The sequence below is a fragment of the Salvia miltiorrhiza genome, chromosome 7 (genome assembly GCF_028751815.1).
Source record: "Salvia miltiorrhiza cultivar Shanhuang (shh) chromosome 7, IMPLAD_Smil_shh, whole genome shotgun sequence".
NCBI lineage: Eukaryota > Viridiplantae > Streptophyta > Magnoliopsida > Lamiales > Lamiaceae > Salvia > Salvia miltiorrhiza.
Genome location: NC_080393.1, coordinates 54,044,761 through 54,068,068, shown reverse-complemented (window position 1 = coordinate 54,068,068; position 23,308 = coordinate 54,044,761). Strand labels below are relative to the sequence as shown.

Below are 23,308 nucleotides of genomic sequence, written 5' to 3'. Positions count from 1 at the left end.
GACCAACTTAATTATCCTAACTTTAGATTCAGATTGCATGCTGATAGTTAATTTGTTTTGGTTTGTTTCTTTGTTGATGTGGTTTCTTTTATCTTTTGGATGTAGTCACTTTTGAGTTATATCTATATATGTCTTTAGTCCGTTTGATTTTTATTTTTTCCTTTTAATTTTGCCGGCCCTGATAACCTTTTGATAAGGTACTGTATAAGATACTAATTGATGTTTATTTACATGTTGGGGTATGTCTAATTTCTTACCTTTGGAGTGTTTGTTAAATAAAAAAGAAAGAAAGAAAGAGAGAGAGTATTATACAACTACAAAATTTAGTAGTCATCGAACCCAAATAGAAACAAGAAAATAGAAAAATTATGGTTAAATATTTTAACCGTACGTATTGCTGCGGAGAAGAAAGAAAAGAGAAAGAAAGTGTTGATCGAACTCGCTAGCAGCTGGAATTCTGGAAGCTCTCTATCATCATTTAGTGGCAGAGTTTCAAAGTGTTATCCGTCAATCCTTATCAGACAAAACCTTCTACCCTTGTTCCAAATCCATAGTATTTTACTAAAAATTGAAATCTCATGAAATCGACAAAAGCTATGATGTTAGCATCATGACTTTGCCGACGTGCCGACGTGAAATCTTTATAATCCCGTCTCCAATTGTTTCATAATCTGGAGCTTTCCCTTCCCACTTCACACTTCTCTCTCTCACTCCTCTCTCTCCCTCTCTCTCTGTGTAGGGCATCTCATCAATGGAAGATCAGATGAAGAAGAAGAAGGAAACGGAGGTGGAAGAGCCTCTCTTGGAGAGTGCTCAAGAAAAGGGCGGTTTTAGGACTCTCCCCTTCATAATTGGTAATCTATTTCTTTACATTCTTGAATCAAATTAAATCCCCATTATTCTTGATTATAGTGATGGATTCTTGATTACTTTTTTTTCAATTGTTTTAATAAATAATTTTAAGGATTTCTTGGTGTGGATTCGAATTTGACATCATCCACTCTACCACTAGAACAATACATGCCACAAAAGAAAAGGAAAAAAAAAACAAAAAAGCAGCAGAAATTAGAAGAATCTTGATTGTGGTACTGTGTGATTGAAGCTGGATTCTTGATTATGGTATTGTGTTTTTTTTTTTTTATTCCATTACTGTTTTTTTCTTGAGTGTTGACTATGGTGCTCTCTCATTATTTATTTTTGTTGACAATTTTATGTGTAAGCTTTTGAATTTCTCACTGAAGTAATGAACATGTTACTCTGTTATTCTTGACTCCATTACTGTGTTTTCTTGATTGTGGTACTCTCTCTCTCTCATGAATTTTTTTGACAAATTTATAACTGATTTTCATGAATTTCTCACTGAGGTCAAGAATATGGTAGTGCATTTTTCTTGCCTCCATTACTTTTTTTTTCTTCTTGATTATTGATTATGTCTCTCTCTCTCTCATGAAATTTTTTGATAAATTATCTGGGATTTCATGAATTTCTCACTGAGGTAAAGAATATGGTACTGTATTTTTCCTTACTCCATTACTGTATTTTCTTGATTATTGATTATATTGTTTTATAATCATGTGTCCCTAACCCCTTGATTGTGGTACTCTCTCTCTCTCTCTCTCATGAAATTGTTGACAATTTATATGAATCTCTCACTGAGGCCAAGAATAGTTGAGTTATAAGCAATTTATCAACTGGCTTTTGGTAGTTAGTTCATCAGCATTCAGCACAGTCGTAGTACTGCGCGTTCAGCTTTGATGAAAGTTCGATGTTTGGACAGGAAATGAGGCACTGGAGAAGATGGCAACTTTCGGGCTGTCACCAAACATGACTCTGTATTTGATCAATGAGTATCATATGCAGATGACAACTGCGGCGAATGTGTTGTTCATGTGGTCGGCTGCCACGAATTTCATGCCGATTGTTGGAGCTGTGATTGCTGATTCATACTTGGGCAGGTTTCATACAATTGGATCTGGATCCATTGTCTGTCTCGTGGTAAAATAATGATCAAATGATGCTCTTTTGTTTAGTCATTTATTGTTTCCCGTCTTTTACTGAACAAGATTGGAATAAAGAAAGCCCCAACTTGTAAATGGTGTCTGAAATTCATCATATCTGATGTGTCAGCATGATTTTCTTGCATTTGTTATGTTCTTTGATTGAAATGCTTGTGTTACCTTTGACATAGTTTCTGCTGATTTAAACTTTCTGAATCTTCGACTTAGCTATTTTCATGTCATATGTAGGATCAACACTTGATCTGATATCTCTCTCTATGTGTGTGTGTGTGTCGTAACTGCATACGAAACCTTTGATCTCAGGGGATAATTCTTCTATGGTCGACAGCGGTAATCCCACAAGCGAGGCCTCCACCATGTGATCAGTCAAGCATCGTCTGCAGCCCTCCGATGACCTTCCAGTTTCTGTACCTATGCCTCTCGTTAGGACTGATTTCTATCGGGGCAGGAGGAGTCAATTCGTCTTCCTTGGCCTTTGGCGCTGATCAGTTGGAAAAGAAAGGTTTCCATAATAACCCCAGTGTCAAACAGAGATACTTCGGCTGGTACTACGCTTCTTTCACACTATCTGTCCTCATCGCCCTAACTTGTGTCGTCTATATTCAAGAAAACTTGGGATGGGGAGTCGGTTTTGCAGTTCCCGGTGTGCTCATGCTGGTTGCTGTCATCTCGTTCTTTCTGGCCTCCCCCTTTTACGTCAGATTCAAGAGCAGCTCGAATTTGATCATGGGCTTCGCTCAAGTGGCCGTTGCTTCTTTTAGAAACCGGCATCTCAAGTTGTCGGACAGCACGAGCGATCTATATCACTGCAGGGACGGCTTTGGGCTTATGATCCCGAGTGAAAAGCTAAGGTACACGATGTTCGTTACTCGTTATCTATGTTTTTAGTCGAATGATGTAGTAACGTAACACTAGTTCGACGATGATGTTAGGTTTCTCAATAAGGCTTGCGTTGTAAGAGATGTCGGGAAAGAGCTGACCCCTGACGGGAGAGCTGCAAATCCATGGCGGCTTTGCACAGTCGAGCGAGTAGAGGAGCTCAAGGCGCTACTGAGAGTCATCCCGATATGGTCTTCGGGGATGATCATGTCGATAAACCTGTGCCAAAGCACTTTTCCGGTGCTCCAAGCAGTTTCGATGGACCGGGAGATAACTTCGGGTTTTGAGATCCCGGCAGCCTCGTTGAGCATGTTCGCGGTCGTAGCCGTGATACTATGGGTGGTCCTCTACGACCGCGTGTTTCTTCCCCTAGCCTCCCGGGTCATGGGGCGGCCGGTCCGTGTGAGTGCTAGACGAAGAATGGCGATAGGGATCTTCCTTTCGTTCCTAGCAATGATCGTCTCGGCCGCAGTAGAGGCCATCCGTAGATCCGTCGCCATCGAGACGGGCAAATTGAACCACCCGCAGGCTGTCATGGCCATGTCAGCGCTGTGGCTCGTCCCGCAGAACTTCCTCACGGGGTTCGCTGAGGCGTCCAATGCTATTGCGCAGAACGAGTTCTACTTCTCCGAGCTCCCGAGGAGCATGTCGAGCATAGCCTCCACGCTTCTCGGGATCGGGATGTGCCTGGCGAATATCCTTGCGAGCTCGATAATGAACACGGTCGACTACTTGTCTAGGCAAGGCGGGGGCGAGAGCTGGATCTCGAGCAACATCAACAAGGGCCACTATGATTACTACTACCTTGTTCTTGCTGGTTTGAGCATGGCTAACATGTTGTATTTTCTCGGTTGTAGCGCCGCGTTCGGGCCGTCGACCGAGGAAGGGAAGCTGCCGGAAGAGGAAGAGAATGGATTGTGAGTGTGTTTTTTACATCCTAACTTTATAGCATCTTTATATTTTCCATAGAAATATAGTTATGTTATAGGGGTGTTTAGCAAAGAGATTATATGAGAAGAAAATATATACATGGATCAAATTCTAAGGTTAATTCAATCTTAGAGCTTGGTTTGTTGAGGCCCCATCTTTGTTTTTTTTTTATACCAAAATATGGTGCCTCATTTATCTTGTATTTCATGATCATGTAACAAGAATATTGTCGTTACTTTGTGTATATAATGATGAAAGTTTTGAAATACTGAGTTGTCATATAATAGAATGAAGAATAAATTTTTTATGTGTCAATCATGATCGTGTAATGGGAATATTGTCGTTACGTACGTTGTGTATAATATTTTGTGTCGATCTCGGATTTTATTTTATTAGATGCGTTGAGAATTCGTTCGAATAGTGGTGAACAAGTAATATCATTTTGATGAATAAATTAATAATTTTTATAAACAATTGTTTTGGTCTGTAGTTCGAATCATGGGAGGTGACGAAATTATTAACCTATTAAATTGATATGTATGTTCGTAAAATAGTGAAAATAGACGTATTTAGTAAAATAGTGAAAATCTCGCAATGCTTGTTCATACAGTACATTGATTTGTTCATCGAAATTATAGAGTTGTTCGCTATTTTTTCACGCATTCTTCATTATCTAAATATTTAGCATTCTCCATGGAATCTCTCTCTCTCTTTCTCTCTCTCTCTCTCTCTCTCTATATATATATATATATATATATATATAGGTTCTAGCGTGATTGCTATTTTTTGTGATATCATGAGTATAATGAATGAGACAGTATATATAGATGAATAACGATATTTAAAAAAATGGTAAAATTTTGCTTCCTTCAAGATTCGAATCATGATAAAAAATTTGTCCTCCAAATAAATATCAACCATAAAATACATTAAATAAATATCTATAAATCTATATATTATATAAAAGAGCAGTTCAACGACTATTTTTTACCGCCAAAATTTGAAAAAGAAAATCAGTAATTTTTTTTTTTTGAATTCACGTTCCTACATTGTCGACCAACTCAATGCTACAAAGAAAGAAGTCCCCCAAGCATATCTTAATATACCCGTTTTTTCATGCTACTCTTTTTTTTTTTACCTTTTTTCTATTTCTTTTTTGTTATTTTCATTTCTTCTTCTTTTTCTAAAATTTATATATTTTAATTAATAATAAAATCTTCAATATACATATCAAATTAAAGATAATGACAAAAATTTTAATTTAATATATATCTATATAATATACTCCATAAAAGAGGAGTTTTTTTTTCCTCCAATTTCTCCTTCTTCTCTTTTTTCTCTCTCTTCTCCCACTAATCTTTTCACTATTTTTTAATTCTTTTCTAAACATTGTTATATTTGATTCATGAAAAAAAAATATTCAATATGCATTTTAAATTTAATATAGTATCAAAATCATGAAAAATGAATTTAAAAAAAATAAGATATGAAAAAGATTAAAATGTATAATATTTTATTTTCTCTCTCTTTATTAAAATTTTACAACTTTTTATTTATATTTGTGTATGAAAATATTTATTTATTTATTATGACATGTAATACTCTATAATGATAATAATGCATAATGCTAATTTTTATTATCGATTTTTTTTAAAATGTATTTTATATTTTATTTATATTATAATTTTATTTAATATTTATATTTATTTATTTAAATTATTATTTAATTTCGATGTTCGTCGTGCATCACGAATCGCCGTACTAGTTAATCTAAAATATCACTATGTATAAGCGATCTCGTTAAAACGCTCCTATATATATATATGCTTAAAAATGCTAAGATTTGCAATGACAAAGTAACAATGGAATTAGGCATTTACAAAGGAGCTCATCGAGTTCATGAAACAGATTAAGGTAACAAAAGTTTGCTCCATTGATAATGAAGCTTACCAATTGTTGCAGCTATGGAGTCGCGGGGGCTGGGCGAGGGCAGTGCAATCCCTAAATTGGGAGTCTAATATCAAATAACAAGGCTTAGTTATTAACATTCCCATAACCAGAAGAGAACCGCCTCAAATCGAAGAGAACTTACAAATTGACGGCGGCTGCGACGGTGAGCGTCTGAGCAAGGACGGTGGCGACGCCGGTGAGAGGACAGCGATGAGAAATGGAAGACCAGTAGCAGCCGAAACAGTGAGAAAAAGCTAGGTTTGTAATTGGGGTAAAAGAGAACCGCGCTATTGGAATAGTGACTCAGTGAGGAAGAGCCCGTTAGATTTGAAAATCCAATTTTGCTACGGAAATTCCGTAGCTAGTAAGTCACAAGGTTTTTGCTACGGATAGAATCCGTAGCTAAGGATAAAATTTCAGTTTAGCTACGGTTATTCCGTAGCTGATAATTTTTAATAAAGTTATTTTTTTTTTACTTTAATGACGGATTATATCCGTAGCGAAAGAATTGCTACGGAAATCCGTTGTGAAATCCGTCGTGAAATTTAACAAAATATATCCGTCACGAATTCGTAGCGATTCCGTCACAGAATACCTACGGAAATAAATCCGTAGCTAATTCCGTAGCTAAATTGAGCATTTTTTTGTAGTATACAGGCAAGTGATCTAAGAGCATCACCAACGCTTGCACCCATAGTGGGTGCAATAGAAGTGGTCCCACTTCTATTGCACTCACTCCAACAATGGTATTGCACTCACTTGGGTGCAATAGATTTTATTTTATTTTTGAATTAGTTTTATTCTAGTTTCCATTTTAAATTTACAATAATTGATAAATTAAAATTTCATTGAATTAAAATTCAAATCCTACATTGATTGGAATAAAGTTGCAATACAAGAAATTAAAATCCTAAATTACTTAAATTAAAACAAACATAAAATAAAAAATCCTAAAAATCTAGGGGATGTTGTTTCGCTGCTTGATCTCCGCCACCTTGCACATGTGAAACGCCAATTCGTCAGGATTCATTTGAGAGGTGTCCCGGCTCATCAACATGCTATCGGCGAGGTCACGTTGAACTTGGGAGAACGTTTCCATTGCAGTCACCATATTCGCCATGTACCCGAGAGCTTTTTGGTTATCTTCCGACGTCTCTTCGGCCTTTTTCTTGCCTTTTCGTTTGTCTCTCTTGGCCACCTTTTGCTCTTGGGGCCGGGTGGAGATACTCGTGTCGCTAGAAGTCGTTGTGGGAAGACCGTCGGAGCCCTTTGATCGTTTGTCCGAATGGACATCGGAGTGAACATCCTCGCCGAGACTTGCAAATTTCTTGGACTCGCGCTTCCATGCATGCGGATACCGGAACGGAACACGGTACTCAGCTAGCCACATTGCCTCTGCTTGCTCCAGGATTTGACCATCACTCATGCCTGATTTCCATTGATCGTGACATTTTTTGGTCGACACCCACCACAGAGTCGTAGGTGTGCTCGCAATACAAACGGCAAATGAGCACCGTTTCTGGCGGATAATAGTTGCTACGTTTGGCTGCCGGCATAGAAGCAATCTCCTCCACGTCGGGCTCGGGGTCGGCAACGGCGGCAAAGCGAGGGTTCAAATTGGTGGCCGCCGCTTGAAAGGCATTCGATTCTTGCGTGAACGACGAGAATCCTTGCCTGGATGCATTTGATTCGCCGGGGATGGATTTTGAGGGTGTTCACGCCAATAGTTGCTCCAATCGCCTTCCATTGCTATTTGTTGAAATAATATAAGTAGAAGATGAAGAAGATGAAGAAGAAAATGAGGAGAATGATGAATGTTTGAGGATGAAGAAGAAAATGAGGTATTTGTTGATATATATATAGAGGTGCTATAAGAATTATAAAAATAAAAATAAAAAAAGCCAACGGAAAAAAAATAACGGATAGAAAAAACGGCTACTGCCGATTTTAATTTTTTTTTTTGAATTTTCCTTTTTTTTTGGTTTGAAAAGGGGCGCGTGTAAACACGCCCCCTCCTTCGCTCCCACAGCAGCCGAGTGCGATCCATCGCCCCCCTCCCTTCGCTCCCGGGTGCAGCAACGGCGCTGGGTGCGATAGGCCGGGTTCAATCCGGCCTTCGCACCCAGCGTTGGTGATGCTGTAAGAAGTGAAGTTGGCATTTTGTGACCGACTTCCTACGATTACAAATCCCATCATGCAACTAACTTGGGCATCATACCGAATATTCTCATGCAACTAACTCTGGGCTTGATTTGGCAGTATTCTTTATTCCGCGCTGTACAAAGAGAAATATTACTCCCTCTCATTCCCACTTCAAATGTCTCATTTTCTAATTTGAATTGTCCCACTCTAATTATTTTATTTCTTTTTTGGCAATACACTCTCTTTTTATACTTAACTAGAATGATCTCCCGTGCGATGCACGGCTAGCATCGAAATTAAACGACATCAATTACTCAATAAAATTTTGGATTTGAAAACGTAAATTTTCAACTTTGTATAAAGTGTAATGACAATTATAGTTATTAAATAATTAATAATCATTTGTTAATGAAAATTAGCATTATATTTTATTATAATTATAAAGTATGATGCATCATACTAATAAACAATGCGCAAATATAAAAAAAATAATTTGAAATTATATTTTTTAATATATAATTTATAGAAAGATACTAATGTTTGCGTAATTGACTCTCGTATGATCCAAAAAAATGTCTGAACCCAATGTAGGCCCCCCAAAATCTTCTAGAAGTTTCCTAAATCCAAATATTTTAGCATTAAACGCACTCATCATTGTTTTTGGGTTAATTGTATGAATTATTGATTTTTTAAATAGTTTTTTATTTTATATGTTAATTATAAAATTTTTAATTATTTTTTTTCGATTTTGTATACTTGGCTATGTTATAGTTAAACTAGTGTATTACCCGTCGAAATTCGACGGGTACATATTTTCTTGTAATTTATATATTTTATGTTATTTTTATGATAATTATATAAAATAATTTTTTATGTAAATTATTTATATAATTAATTAAATTAAATTAAATTAGTAATACATTTTAAATTATATTAATGTCAACAACTTTTAGCAATTAAATTATTAATTTTGTTGAGATCATAAAAATATCCATTAGTTTTCATATGAAATTTTATAAAAAGTTGACGCGTAAGAAAAAAAAAAGAGTAGAAATACATATAAATTTGACATAGGTATCATATAATTCCGAACTTCTAAAAGCATAACTAATTATGAAAATAATCTCGCCTGATATTTAAAAGACCATAACTGATTTATCGAACATCGTATCATTTGGAGTTTTAAGACCAACCAAGTTGTGGGCATCAGCTCGTCGCAAACTTGACAGATCACCTCTAACTTCTGAGCATCATCTTGTATGAAACTTGAAAGAGAATCATCTCGTCTAAAACTTGAAAGAGCGTCATCTCGTCTGGAGTTTTGAGCATCATCTCATCTAGAGTTTGAGAGAGCATCATCAAATATGAAATTATATTCAACCATGACTCCAATTGTCAACTATCTAACAAACATAACTCTAACAATTTAGATATTTTATTTATATATGTAATTTTCTTAGTTCAAACTCTAGAGAGAAAGGAAAGAGAAGAGTTCTTAAAGCAGTAAAAGAGAGAGCGTGTGCTTTATTTCATCATCGTAGGTATTTATAGGCATTACAGTCGGGGTAAAGTAGTAAATTCGTCTGGTCATCTATTCCGCATGCTCGTCATTAAACTAATTAAGGCTATTATTAGATTATAACTTGTCAGGTCGTTGTCCCCTAATTATAGAGCTGGATTCTGTCCTCATCATCCCGCTCTGTCTAGTAGCTTTGGATTTCCTTCCTTGGGGCAGACCTCTACTCTTTGGCTCCGCTCTGCTAAGTAGCTCCGCCTTCTGGCGAATTGTCTTTAGCGTGTGGCTCCACGCTCTGGCTCCAATAGCTTAGCTCTGACTCTGGATCTGGCGATTTGGCTCTGGACTTAGCTCTGACTCTGGATCTGGCGACTTGGCTCTGGCTCTGACTTTAATGACTTAGCTCTGGAATATCTGCTCTGACATCTCTGCTCTGGCAACTTGGCTCTGGCCCTCTGCTCTGGTTAGCTCTGGCTCTGTCAGCTCTGCTCTGGCAACTCTGCTCTGGTTAGCACTGGCTCTGGCATCTCTGTTCTGGCTAGCTCTGCTCTAGTATCTCTGCTCTAGCAACGTGGCTCTGACCCTCTGCTCTGGAAGCTCTGCTCTGGCTCTGGCAGCTCTGCTCTGGAAGCTCTGCTATGGCAACTCTGCTCTTTAAGCTTTACTCTAGCAACTCAAAATGGTATTATATGGACCCAATCAACTGTAATTTACATATTCCGTCGAAAGGCTTATAACATATCTTTCACAAGTCAGAAACAAATTTTATTCAAATACGAAGCACTAAAATTACACAGCAAAAGGTTTGCTTTGCTCCCTAAACACATCAAAAAAAGAACAAAAGTACTTTGTGTTGGCTGAAAAAACACGATGAAGCGTAAATCATTATTAACTAAGGAATTTATAGCTAAAAATCTAGGTATGCAATTATAGAATTTAACTAAGGAATTATCGACTTTAGAGAGAGACAGTGAAGGGGGAGACGACGCCGACCGGATTCAGGGACGATGACGATGGGGTGAGGAAGAGGCAGGCGTGACTTTTGTTTTAAAAGTGAGAATGAGAATATATAGATTGGATTCTCAAATGCCACGTTGGAGATTGAGATTGAAAAGAAAGAATTTGAAGCCTGCCACGTAGGCTAAGGTCTAATCGTATTATAGAATTTATTATTATTATTATTATTATTATTATTATTATTATTATTATTATTATTATTATTATTATTATTATTATTATTATTATTATTATTATTATTATTATTATTATTATTATTATTATTATTATAGTAATGGACGAACAGAAACAAATAAAGTTTGCAGAAATGAAAAATATATTTTTCTTCCCTATATAAATAAAATGTATGGATTTATTTTATAAAAAATAAAAATAAAAATAAAATTTTAATTATTTTGACAGACATAAAATAAGATTTTGTTTTAAATTAATCAGTTTATAGAATTTGTGCCTTATTATGCAAACATGTAAATCAATGACCGGACCCGTTTATAATTTACATATATGTGCATGTCTCAGTTCAAACTTAATTTAAAATTAATTTTATTGAAAATTATTAAGAATATAAATATTATATATATATACACACACACACACACACACAATATAATATATTGCAACATATACATATAATATGTACGCTATTGAGAAATATAAAATTAATAACAAATATACATCTAATCACTAACATTCAATTAAAATAATTTATCGTATATAGATTATAATTTTTTTCTTATCAGACATATAAATCTAATTTTTATCTAGAAAAAATAAATAATAAAATGTATTAATTTAGATTATATGTGATGAAATTGAGGCTTATTATAAAAGAAAAAAGAAAAAAAAATGACAACCCTTGAAAGCACAAAGAGCAAACTAAGGGCACGAAACTCGAAAGGAGATCGTAAAACTAAAGAAAACAAACAAAAAACATCTAATCAATCCCTAAACTCAGGAAACTCATTCATTTCCGACCAACGACCATGAACAATATTATTCATTGCAAGCATACTAGGCTTATTGCTAAGGTCAATCAAAAATTCCCTCGGCTGATAACCCATTTCACTCGCATTCCTCAGGCGACTTTTTATGCTACCTTCCGCAGCTGCCTGCACAGGCTCCCTTCCCATGCCTTTTACCGAACCCTTTGGACGTCCACGTCCTCTTTTCGGCTCTGAGAGAATTTGCATTCCCTGATTAACCTGTTCCTCCAGTCGACTAATACGACTAACAATATCCTCCGACTGCTGAGTAATCGGAGACGTGACCAGCTGACTCGCTAAACATTCTGCATTTTCAAGAGCCTTGTCTTTCAGCATACTACTCACCGCGCCCACCGGAGATTCCATTTCCAAAATTTCGTCCACATCTGAGTCTTCCGCGTCCAGAATTCTATCATTCTCATTAGCAAGATCACCATCAATATTAATCAAAGCACTAAAAGAGTTTTGTATCTGCACCCCCTGATCTTGATACTCAGCCAACTTCTGCTCCAAATTCTGAATATTAGCAGATCGTGAACTCTGCTGTTGCTGCTGCAAATTAGATCCATGGCCTAAATTTGAATCCTCCCCTTTAGTTAGACTCTGAATAGGAGACGAAATTTCTCTACCCACCGCAGCCTCCGCCCTATTCTGGGACGACTTCGGCTGTCCAAGGGCATTCTGCCGAGGAGAAGAAGAATGAGCAGCACCCTCCGCCTCCTGCACAGTGCTGTCCTCCAGCTCCTTACCATGAGTAATACTTCTGACCCCCGTAGCTTGCCAAGTCTTCTTAGGAAGCGTAGGCGGCATGGCCTTAGCTTTCTGTCTACGACGACAAGTATCCTGAGAATGTCCAGTGATCTTGCATTTGAAACAGAAAAGTGGCAAATTCTCATAACTAAACTCAACATTAAAAGCATGATTGTCTCCAACAATAAGCAAATATTCACGCAACGACAACGACATATCAACTTCCACTAGAATACGAGCAAAATGCCCAACTTGACGATGAGCCGTGGCGCCGTCAAGTTTTATCGGCGTCCCTATAGCGTGCTCAATGCCCGTTAAGAATTCCGGGTGCCAATACTCAATAGGTAAATAATACTCCCTCCGTCCATGAAAGAACTTCCTAGGAGGGAGTGGCACGGGTTTTAATAAAATGTTGTATAGTGTATTGAGAGTGGAGAAAAAGTTATAAAGTGTATTGGGAATTGTGAAAAAGTATTAATAATTTATTGTGTTGTTTTAATTAATGTTATTTGAGTGGTGGGAATTGTCTTAAAAGGGGAGTATTTTTTAAGTGGTGGGGTATTGTCCCAAAATAGGAAAAAGTAGGAAGTTCTTTCGTGGACGTCCCGAAATAGAAAAATAGGAAGTTCTTTCGTGGACGGAGGGAGTAAATTCTAACCCATACTGAAGCAAGAGAAGACACCTCTTTGTAAGGTTCGAAATTTGTAGTCCAATTGCGAATACGAAGAACTCCTCTCGATAATTCCCACGCAAGTTGTGCCTTAGCTATTTTCTGATCTTCTTCATTCCCAAACTGAATAGTAAAATATCCCCTTCCCATAGGAATGAGATTCCAGGCAGCCGAAGGATTCCAAACTTTTTGTAGTTCATTCTTAATTTCTGGCAATGGGCGCGGTTTATCACCCGCCCTTAACAGCAGTCGTCCAATGACAGCAAATTGAAATTCGTCCACCTGCTGAAGAAGAATATCACGAGGAACAACAATCGAGCAATCGTCCCCATTAAACGTTGGACGAACAGCATGAAACCCATGCGTGGCCACATCGGGTTGATGAGGAAAGCGCGGAGCAATCGCATCCGCATAGGAGATCACTGGAGCTTTCCCTGCTCAAGCGTTTTCTGAATCATCTCTAGATCTACTGACATTGAGCAGTGGCTGCTGCGGCGGAACAGTAAAAGCCGGAGTAATGCCGTCAGAGGCGGCAGCTATGACATTAGGGTTATTCAGCAGGTGTGAAGAAGAAGAGTTTTCACGAGAAATTGAACCGAGCCTTGCTGGAGCGGAGTTGGGGCTGGAGAAGTTGTTGGAAACCGGCGGTAGCCGGAGAGCAGACCGATCGTAACCGGCCATCAGAAGTTGACGGCGGCGTGAATAGGGTTAGGGTTTGGGGGGCGCATGCTCTTTCATTCAAGTCACTAATTATTATTATTAATTTAGATTATATGTAATGTTAATATTATTATATATATATATATATATATATTTATTATGATTAATGAATCTTTATATAGAATGTAATAGTTAATTAATTAATAAATGATGAAGATTATATATGGAAAATTTTGAAATGGTGAGATTTTAGATATGCCACATAGGCTAAGGCTTAATCCTATTATATAATAGATTTTGTGTTGAAATGACAATCTAAAATCCTGCGCGTCTAAAACGATATGAGTTGGGGCATATCACAATATTGTTTGCGTCTAAAATTATCATCTAACTAAATTAGGGCATAAATCAAGAACCATGATATAAAATTAAGAGAAAGCAAGGACTTGAGGTTGAGATTGAGAGAGAGCGAGAAAAGATAGAAGAGAGAAAACGAGTAGGTGGTGAGTTTGTCTATATCTAACCCCAGATTGTGCGGTCATGAAGTTCCTGCTTTGTTGAGCGGGATTTAGAGAAGCGATACTATTATAAAGCGGCGCGAGCTTCCGTCCTCGCTCGACCCTCTTTGTTGGGGAATCTTAGAACCACTTTGTGCCACTCGAGACTCTCTGTCGAGGAATCTCTCTATTCAAAACTAACAAGAAAAAAAAATCAAATGTATAATTGTTGTTGCTACAATTTTGATTGTGAGAACTAGAATTGTAGAAAATTCTATCAAGAAGCAAGCCAAGGAATAAAAAGAATTGAATATTGTTTTGTTGCTGTAATTTTGATTAGGTAATTAGGGATTGTGCTGAGAGAAATAGGGATAAAAGAGTTTTAGGGCTTTTAATGTGGGAATTGTCACTTTTAGCTATTTTTCATAAAAACACAAGTTATGAAGCCCCACTTTATAATACATAAGTTAGACAACCATTTTTAACTTAAAAGACTAGAGTGCCCTTTGACTTTTCAATACTTTTATTTCATATTTTATATTCTATTTTTATTTAAACTTTATATATAAATAAAACAATTGAAAATCAACATTTTTGTTTTCAAATTCACGTCTGCAACATAGGGCTGGGATCTGGCTTCAAAAACAAAAGAAACTTCACGTTGCCGGCAGCTGCCCAGTTGCCGGCGTCCACTCCAGTCGTCGTCAACCGCAGAAACCACGTCGCCATCCAGCAGCAGCAGTCGTGGCGAAGCAACAGCCACCGAACGGCCGTCCGCGTCGCCGCCAGCAGCAGCAGTCGCGCCACCGATCGCCGCCATCCGCGTTACTCATCGTCGCCGTCCAGTCGTCCACATCTCTCTCTATCCCAGGTCTCTCTCTCTCTATACGAATTTAGTCGTCAATTCTGATCTCTATCTCTCTCCACCAACCCATGAACCACCATTAATGTCCATCTACGAAAATAGCTAAATGAAGCTATATCTTTCGTAGGGAACAAATTACTTTTCAGATACATACTTGATTGAGTGAAAGTAACATAAATGAAGCCACATTTTACTTAATTTCTTGGAAGAGAGTAGTTGAAGAGAGTTGTTGGAGACATACTCCAAATTCATGCAAAGAAGGAAGAAAGAAAACTATGAAAAAAGCTTTCGTTTTTCCTCAATAAACCGTTCAAATTTGTATAAAATAGAAGCAAATACTCCCTCTTAGTGCACTATTATCGTAAGAATTTACAAAGGTACGTAAAAAATCTCTTTTTTGATGATATACTAGAGTTGTTCTTCAGTACTCGGTCGTGTACTCGATCGAGTTCTTTTATTCGATAGGAGTCACATGACGAATACATGATTTGTTAATGACAAAAAGGTTATAGTATTTGATGACATGCAAATACCTTTCCAAAATCATGATTATAAAGTAGTTAAACAAGGTTTATCGTGATAATATTGAAAAAAAAATAGGGTTTATCTTCACTACTCGGTCGTGTACTCGATCGGATTCTTCATTACTCGATAGAAGCCACGTGACGAATACCTGATTTGCTAATAAAAAAGGGTTCTAGTATTTTATAAATGAAAGTACCTTCCCAAAAGCATGAATATAAAGTACTTAAACAATGTTTATCGTGATAATATTGGAAAAAATTTGTGTTGCTCTTCACTACTCGGTGGTGTACACGATCGAGTTTTTGATTACTTGATGACAATTTATTTAATTTGATTGTGTTGTGTTATATTTAATTGTGTTTACTCTATGGTGTCACCAATCATTGGTAGACTGCCACTACTCGATGGTGTACTCGATCGAGTTCATCACACGAGTACTCCATCGAGTACACGATCGAGTACTCCATCGAGTAGTTACTAGAAACAATTTCTCTTATTTTTTTTATTCGTTGATGCTAAATAGTTGTATTTTCTATCTAATTTAATCACATATGTCGTCGTGGCAACGTATTATTATACGACACAGTGGTCGTTGGCATGGAACGGAGTATGTAAATGGAGATATTGTTGTCGTATTCATAGCAGTGGATCAGATCAGTCGTGATCGTCTTATGCATCAGATTAGGAATGCTATGTGTCGTTCGTCGAGTGCAGATTTATTGGTGTTTTACTTGACAGGAAACACCGACGGCGAAAGATTGAAGGTTTCTTTGCAGAGTGATACATATTTATTTCGCTTACTTTATGAGCAAAAGGACAATCCAGTAGTTTACGTCACCATTAGAGAGAAATATTCTTTATCCAATGTAAATGTGAACGTAGCAGGCAGCAGCTCGGAGCCCCTACATGACACAACGCCACATTCTGAATCAGGTGAGACAATGTGATTTTATGTTGTGTTATGTTTAATTGTGTTTACTCGATGGTGTCACCAATCATTAGTGGACTGCCACTACTTGATGATGTACTCTATCGAGTTCACCACTCGAGTACACAATCGAGTACTCCATCGAGTAGTTACTAGAAATTGTTTTTCTTGTTTTTTTATTCGTTGATGCTAAATAGTTGTATTTTCTATCTAATTTAATCACAGATACTCTAGACGAAAAGTCAGATGCTTCAGACGAAGATGAGGAAGCTAATTGTCGTGCTGATTTGCTTCAGAGTATGCAAACTAAAGATAGCACTTGGATGCGTCGGCCACCACAGAAAAACTTCTCGTGTGACGATCAGGCTAATCGAGAGGATCCTGACGGTGTAGAGCGTATACAACGCAATTGGATTATTCCAGTTCCAGAATTTGATAGTGTGCCAACACTAGGATGGGAAGAAGTTCTTGCACTAGACATTGGAAGCCTTGTAAAGGGTGCCTTATTTCGATCCAAAAATGAGTTGATTGTTATAGTGGGAATCTATCACATGAAAAATCGAGTCGAGTATGCCACCCAACGTTCTAGCAAGACACGTTTGACATTTGTTTGCAAGTATAGAGTAAATGATTGAAGTGTAGAATATCTACTTCATAAGACATAGTGTGAACTTTTATTTTCAAACTTAGGATATGTGTCACGTGTTCAAAGATTATCACACCCCGTGTTATATAATAGCCAAATATACTTTCGTTGACGTTAAAAATAAGAAATGTGGGTTGACATCACAATAATTGATAAAAAATCAAAAAAAAATTCACTACTCGATCGAGTACTCGATGATGAATGCCATCGAGTACTCCATCGAGTAGTGAAGAACAATCTTCGATTTTGCTATTTCTCTCGTTATTTTTAATGATACGAAGCATTTCGTCGATTTTGAGTAACGTGTTTATGCTAAATTCGATGAAAAATAAACATATTAAGTGTATTTAGCTATTGCACTAGATTAAATGATTGAAGTGTAGAATATCTACTTCATAAGACATAGTGTGGACTTTTATGTTCAAACTTAGGATATGTGTCACGTGTTCAACAATTATCACACCCCGTGTTATATAATAGCCAAATATACTCTCGTTGACGTTACAAACAAGAAATGTGGGTTGAAATCACAATAATTGATAAAAAAAAATCATGATTGTTCTTCACTACTCGATCGAGTACTCGATGGTGAACGCCATCGAGTACTCGATCGTGTAGTGGTCGGAAATTATTCTCGAGTAAACTTAATCAAATCTAACACAAACACACGAAATTAGACTTACATGAGTGGCATTCGTCCATGGAGTCGATGATTTGGGATCTGTGCCAAGTACAACATCTTTAAGGCTTTCCGACAGTTCCCAATCAAGATAATCATCGGAGTTCAATTTCGTGGACTCAACTTCTAAAGATTGGTAAAAGACAAAAAATTGATAGCAAATTGAAATTAAAATGATTAACAAATAAAATTAGTAATATTTGTGTATATATCACAAACTTACAAAGAAATAAGTAGTCAACAAGATTGTCTTAGTCGAACTCACACCTTTTTTCAAACCTCTACGAGATTGCATCCTGTGTCTCATAAATAATATGTAGAGATCAATCACCTGAGAAACGAAATTATAATATAAGCTTATAGACCTTAATTTACTATACGAATATGAAAAATTTAAATATTACCTCAGAATCAAACTCCGTACTGAAGCTCTCTATATCGTCGAAAAATACCCGTGGAAGGATGTGACCAAGGTCTTTGATTGTCACAGAAGAATCAAGACCCGAAGCTTTGAATTTTCTATAGGCATCTTTGATTCTCTTCATATCCTTTGGAGTAATGGGGGCGAATGGGCTCCTCAACACAGTAGAGGGTCTACTCACTCATTGACCCAAACCAACATTATCTACATGCTCATCTGAAGTATCTCCAACTTCCTCCTCGTCGTCGTCAGCATGCTCATCACCCTGAAATGGATCCTTAAGCACTGGCTGCACTGGAGTAGTCAGTGGTACATGAGATGGGGACTGACGAAGCTGCTCTACAGGAGATGGAGAGCTATGTGGGTGCTCTACAGGAAGCTACTCTATAGGAGATGGAGAGCCATGTGAGTACTCTACAGGAGAAGTGGATCGATGTGGCAGTGGCTACTCTACAGGAGAAGTGGTGTGATGCGGATGCTGTACACGAGAAGTGGAGCGAACAGGAGATACGTGCCCCACTGATCTCCTAGGACTAAGACGAATAGATCTGTCACCGGTACAATCGAGCATCTCCATTAGTCCACTGAGCACTCTACGAGCTACTCGAGCAATAAAGCCATCATCGGACTCATCGTGCAACATCTTTGCCAATCTCTGGTCGATGTAGTCATGGCAATCCTTGCCCAACTCTCGGCACGGTACTCCATGGTGACAACAAGTAAGTGTACTATCAATAACCGGCGAGTCCCTCATCTCAACTCTCGGAGAACTATGGCATTCCCTCATCTCAACAATGGGAGAACTATGACGTTCCTCCCTCAAAAGTGAACTACGGGGTCCTCCCCTCTCAACAGCCGGCGAAACCTGCCTACTATCCCTCTTAAGTGTTGAAGATCTCATTCTACGCCGCTTTGGAACATGAGTTGTCTTCTTCTTCGATGCAAGACGTAGAGGAGACACGAATCTAACATGGAGCATATTTCCATTGTGTAGGCTCATGTAGTACACCTCATTTAGCTCTTCAGGGGATGGCTGAAGCGACTCGTGCACAATAAGCTACACAATATAGAGAAAAATATAACACTATTTAGTATATAAAACACATTTATTGAAAAATAAATCAAAATGACATATACATCTTTGTCGAAAAAATATGTGAAATCGCCAGGAGCTTTTCTGGTTGTCCACATCAAAGCACGAGGAAATTTAGGGACTCGGTCTCATGTGCCACAAGTAGAACCCAATGTGGGAATAGCCTCGTATGACCAAATCTGCAAAGCCCAGACTGGGCCGAAGAAGTGGTACGCCGGTTTCTCCAACATGTCACCCCGGGTTCCGGCTAAGCTCAAATAATGAAGTAACACCTATTGGGTATAAGACCCCCATGGAAACCAATTCCACTCGTCCAAGTCCTCCACCAAAGTCCATGCCCATGTCTCAATAAGCACATCGTCTCGACAAAGGAGAAATAAGTAATACAGCAACAAGTTCCCCGCTTTAATATAATCTTCTGGATCATTCCCAAGTTGTTTTGCTTTGAATTTTGCCTTAAGAGTTGCAACTTTTGTGGGACGACCACCAAAATATCTGTAGAAGATACTAGTGGCCGGAATCTGGTGTTCAGTGCTGGGATCAAACTCACAAAACCCAAAGTGAAGTCCGGTAATTAGTGCGTAATCCGGTGCTGTAAAACGAATGATACGACTACTTACAACAAACCATGCTTGGTGAGGAGGTATATCCCCTCACTCAATCTATCGAGATAATAAGTGATGCAGAGCATTGTTGGCGCTAGCGTATCTCTCATGATCACTAAGACGCCCAATTGTTTCATCTTTGAATGTTTGTATAGTAGATTTGCCACCAACATCCTTCAATGTGGTTCGTATCTCTTCAAATATTGAAGTCCGTGCATAGAGATTAATAGCATGAGTTTCATAAATCAAATACGGTCTCTTCGTGTTATAAAACATGTTTAAGAAATCTGAAAAAATTCAAAATTAAGAGTAGTATGAAACAAAATTTTTTTTTGAAGCTAATGCAACATTTTACCGCCGGTTAATCCTAGCTGCTCACAGTAGCCGCCGGAAAATGGATCCTGGTGGCTACTGTGAGCGGCTAGGATTAACTGGCGGCAAAATGTTTCATTAGCTTCAAAAAAAAATTTGGTTTCATAATACGCTTAATTTGGAATTTTTAAGCCTTCGTATTTTTATTTTATAATATACACAAACGCTAGTGATTGGACAATTCATACGGCTACAATGCAGCTTTATAGGGTGGGAATCTCATGCCTTTGCAGTAAATTCACGTGAAGGAGATTGACAAATAAACTCAATAAGTCTCAATTTATTGAGTTTATTTGATTGAATATGAATTAATATCGTAACACATAAAATAATAGCAAATGTTGGAAATAAAACTTATAGAATCATATATTATGAACTAAGAAAATATTATAGAGCTTAAAAACAATTACCCGCTAGAAATTAGTAGCCGGCTGAAATAGCCGTGTGTGAGAAACCTTCACGGCTATAGCGTACGACTACGGTTTACTGGCGGGTATTTTTTTTATTTATTTTTAAATAATTTTTAATATAATTATATAGAATATTGGAATTTTTTTAGCCTTATTTTACTACTATTTCTTCTATTTATACATGAAGACCTATTTTTTTATTATTATTATAAATTTAAAGGGTGATTGGACAATTGAAACGGCTATACAATAGCCGAAAATCTTGGAAGCTTTATTGGGGGGATCTACACGGCTTTTGCAGCAAATTCACAAGGCATGTTTGACTAAGAAATTTGAAATTGGGCCCATTTCATACGTATAAGATTATTTACCCTAGCCGCATTCACTCACTCACGGATTTTAAATTTGAGACGGCAAGAATTCACTTGTCGGACTTCTCCACATTTCCTTGGGGATTGTGTGCATATGATCGCTTGAACTTCAGGCTCCAGCGGGTCGCTGAAGGGTTGAAGTACCACTTCTATGGGCCTTCTTGGGCTCTATATACTTGGGGTCTTGAGGTTATTCCCGGCTTGGGCAGAGCCGTTGCTATATGTAATGCCGGGATATACCCTAGATTCAAGAGGTGGACCTTCTTGAAGCACAACATTGAAGATTTGCAGCCCCTATTTCAGACAGAGGTAATAATTTACGTGTTTATTTGTTAATTATATTTTATGTTATGAATATTAATCATCAAGTACATATATTTTTAATTGTAGGGCAACGGAATTTATGAGTTGCAGCCCGATGAGCACGAGGTGACGACGCGTTATTGGCTATCCGTCGCCGATGAGAGAGGCGTCAAGTTTCCAGGTTCGGGCGTCTTCGGCCAAAGGCAGCCTCGACCGGACCTGAGTGGTGGGGACCGCTTCGAGGCATCTATTCAGACGGAACCACGACGTCGCAGTTCGAGGCGCGAAGATCGGGGAAAGCGGCAGAGACCACTTGAGGTGTCCTGTTGGTTCGAAAGGACACGCATTATGGAGAACCCGATACAGAATCTCCAATGGCGTCAACTGCAGATCGAGTATGTCGATCCTGCCGAGTAATTTTCGCAGACCGACCGATGTAGCTCTGGTGTTTTTGCGTGCATGTACGTGGAGCGTTTGATCGCAGACTCGCCGAGCCTGTCGTAGGGCAATGAGCATGTTCAGAACTATAGGCACAAGATAGGTAGTGCCATCTACGAGTTTTGCACGACCCCGAATGCACTTTGATATTGTATTTTCATCCTTATGACTGTTTTGCTTACCAATATTTTGACATTACATTTGAGTATCGTTTTATCTATATTTAATGCCATGATGACTTGTGAAATATATAAAACTGTAAAATAAGATGAATAAACTAATTAGCCGCCACCAATATGTAGTCGTGTGGATTTGCCGCCATAAAATTCACTACTAGCAGCTACAGTATATATTACATTTTTCGTGGCGGCTAATTTGTTTATTAAACTTAAATGACATGTTTCATGCATAATCAAATAATTCCAAGTTGTGTTATGGTATATACTAAATTTCTTAGTACAAGTTGTTCATTTTCCCAAATTCTCATTCATAATTCCAACTCATAGTTGTTGTGACATGTAAATGGTGGTCATTGCTAAGTAAGTCTAATTTATTGTTTGAATTTTCTAAATACTAGAATTGAATAACTTCAACAACGTCCAACTAACCAAAATAGAGCAATTAGCCGCCACAAATGTCTAGCCGTTTACTATTTCACTAGTAGCGGCTACAACTTAGGTACATATTTTGTGGCGGCTAATGTTACATATAGTTCCTTTTGTATGTTTTAAACATGGTACAACTGCAAACATATTGACAAGCGTTAAATTTAAATCTTCATGAACACAACAAGCTAATTGGGTAATTAGGATAAAGGATATTCATTAAACATATTGTGTTACATGTTAAGTTCAAATCGGGGCTGTGACAAACATAAATTCAACTACTCATCGGTAGTCGTACCCTTGCATGATCGACGTGTGTGATCGGACCCGCCACAGAGACCACACGTTTTGGGTGCTCGTTTCTTGCGGCTACTTGATGCCCCCGCTGTAGCTGTGCTTTGAGTCGGCCTTTCACCTGCGGATCGAACTCGAGTTTTCTTTGGACGACCAGCTTGTCGTCGAGAGAGATTTGGTAAAACAAGCTCAAATGCAATTTCGAAAGGAATATTCCAATTCTCTATGGGAGGCAAGTGATTAACGACACCAGAGTATGTGTCAACTAGTGAACTGCTCCAGTAGTAAGAGTGCACGTAATCCTCCACTGACTCGTTCGCCTCACTGCAAAATAAACGATTATATTTATTGATCATCTAATAATGGTAATTATGTTCATGAATAGAAATGACATATGTAATGGCTGCAATCGCATGAGAACACGACATCTGGTCCAGGTCGAATTCGTTGCATTCACAGCTCTTCTTTTAAAGGTCAACCATATAATGGCGACCACTAGCACGAATCCTGTATTTTCTCTCGGTGGTCTTCTTGGCTGTGTAACGACGACTTTTTACAAGTTCTGCGCTGAGCTTCTATTTTGCCTCCGGAGTCAGATGTTCATCGCTCTCTTGTGCAGCCGCAAGCCTGTCGTTGAACTACTGCTCAATAACTAATCTGATTGTCTCCAACATCGAGCATATGGGAAGACTCCTGGCCCACAACAAACGTGCATTGAAACTCTCGGCCGCATTGGACGTA

At 37.9% G+C, this 23,308-nt stretch overlaps 2 protein-coding genes across 2 annotated transcripts in view; both read left to right on the top strand.

Moving 5' to 3' along the window:
- The window catches only part of LOC130994894 (uncharacterized), a 1,167,164-nt gene that overhangs the window by 549,541 nt on the left and 594,315 nt on the right, over nt 1-23,308 (top strand). The window lies entirely within an intron of this gene.
- On the top strand, nt 246-4,093 carry LOC130994847 (protein NRT1/ PTR FAMILY 1.2-like). Its single transcript, XM_057919951.1, has 4 exons — nt 246-854; nt 1,778-1,995; nt 2,322-2,869; nt 2,951-4,093. Exons 1-4 carry the CDS (start codon nt 752-754, stop codon nt 3,816-3,818), a joined length of 1,737 nt encoding a protein of 578 aa, XP_057775934.1. The 5' UTR covers nt 246-751; the 3' UTR covers nt 3,819-4,093.

What these genes read in the sequence shown, in the direction of transcription:
- LOC130994847 (XM_057919951.1), top strand. Translation starts at nt 752, where the DNA reads ATGGAAGATCAGATGAAGAAGAAGAAGGAAACGGAGGTGGAAGAGCCT. An exon ending in GATCCATTGTCTGTCTCGTG is followed by an intron (nt 1,996 to 2,321) that starts GTAAAATAATGA and finishes CTTTGATCTCAG; the next exon opens with GGGATAATTCTTCTATGGTC. An exon ending in ATCCCGAGTGAAAAGCTAAG is followed by an intron (nt 2,870 to 2,950) that starts GTACACGATGTT and finishes CGATGATGTTAG; the next exon opens with GTTTCTCAATAAGGCTTGCG.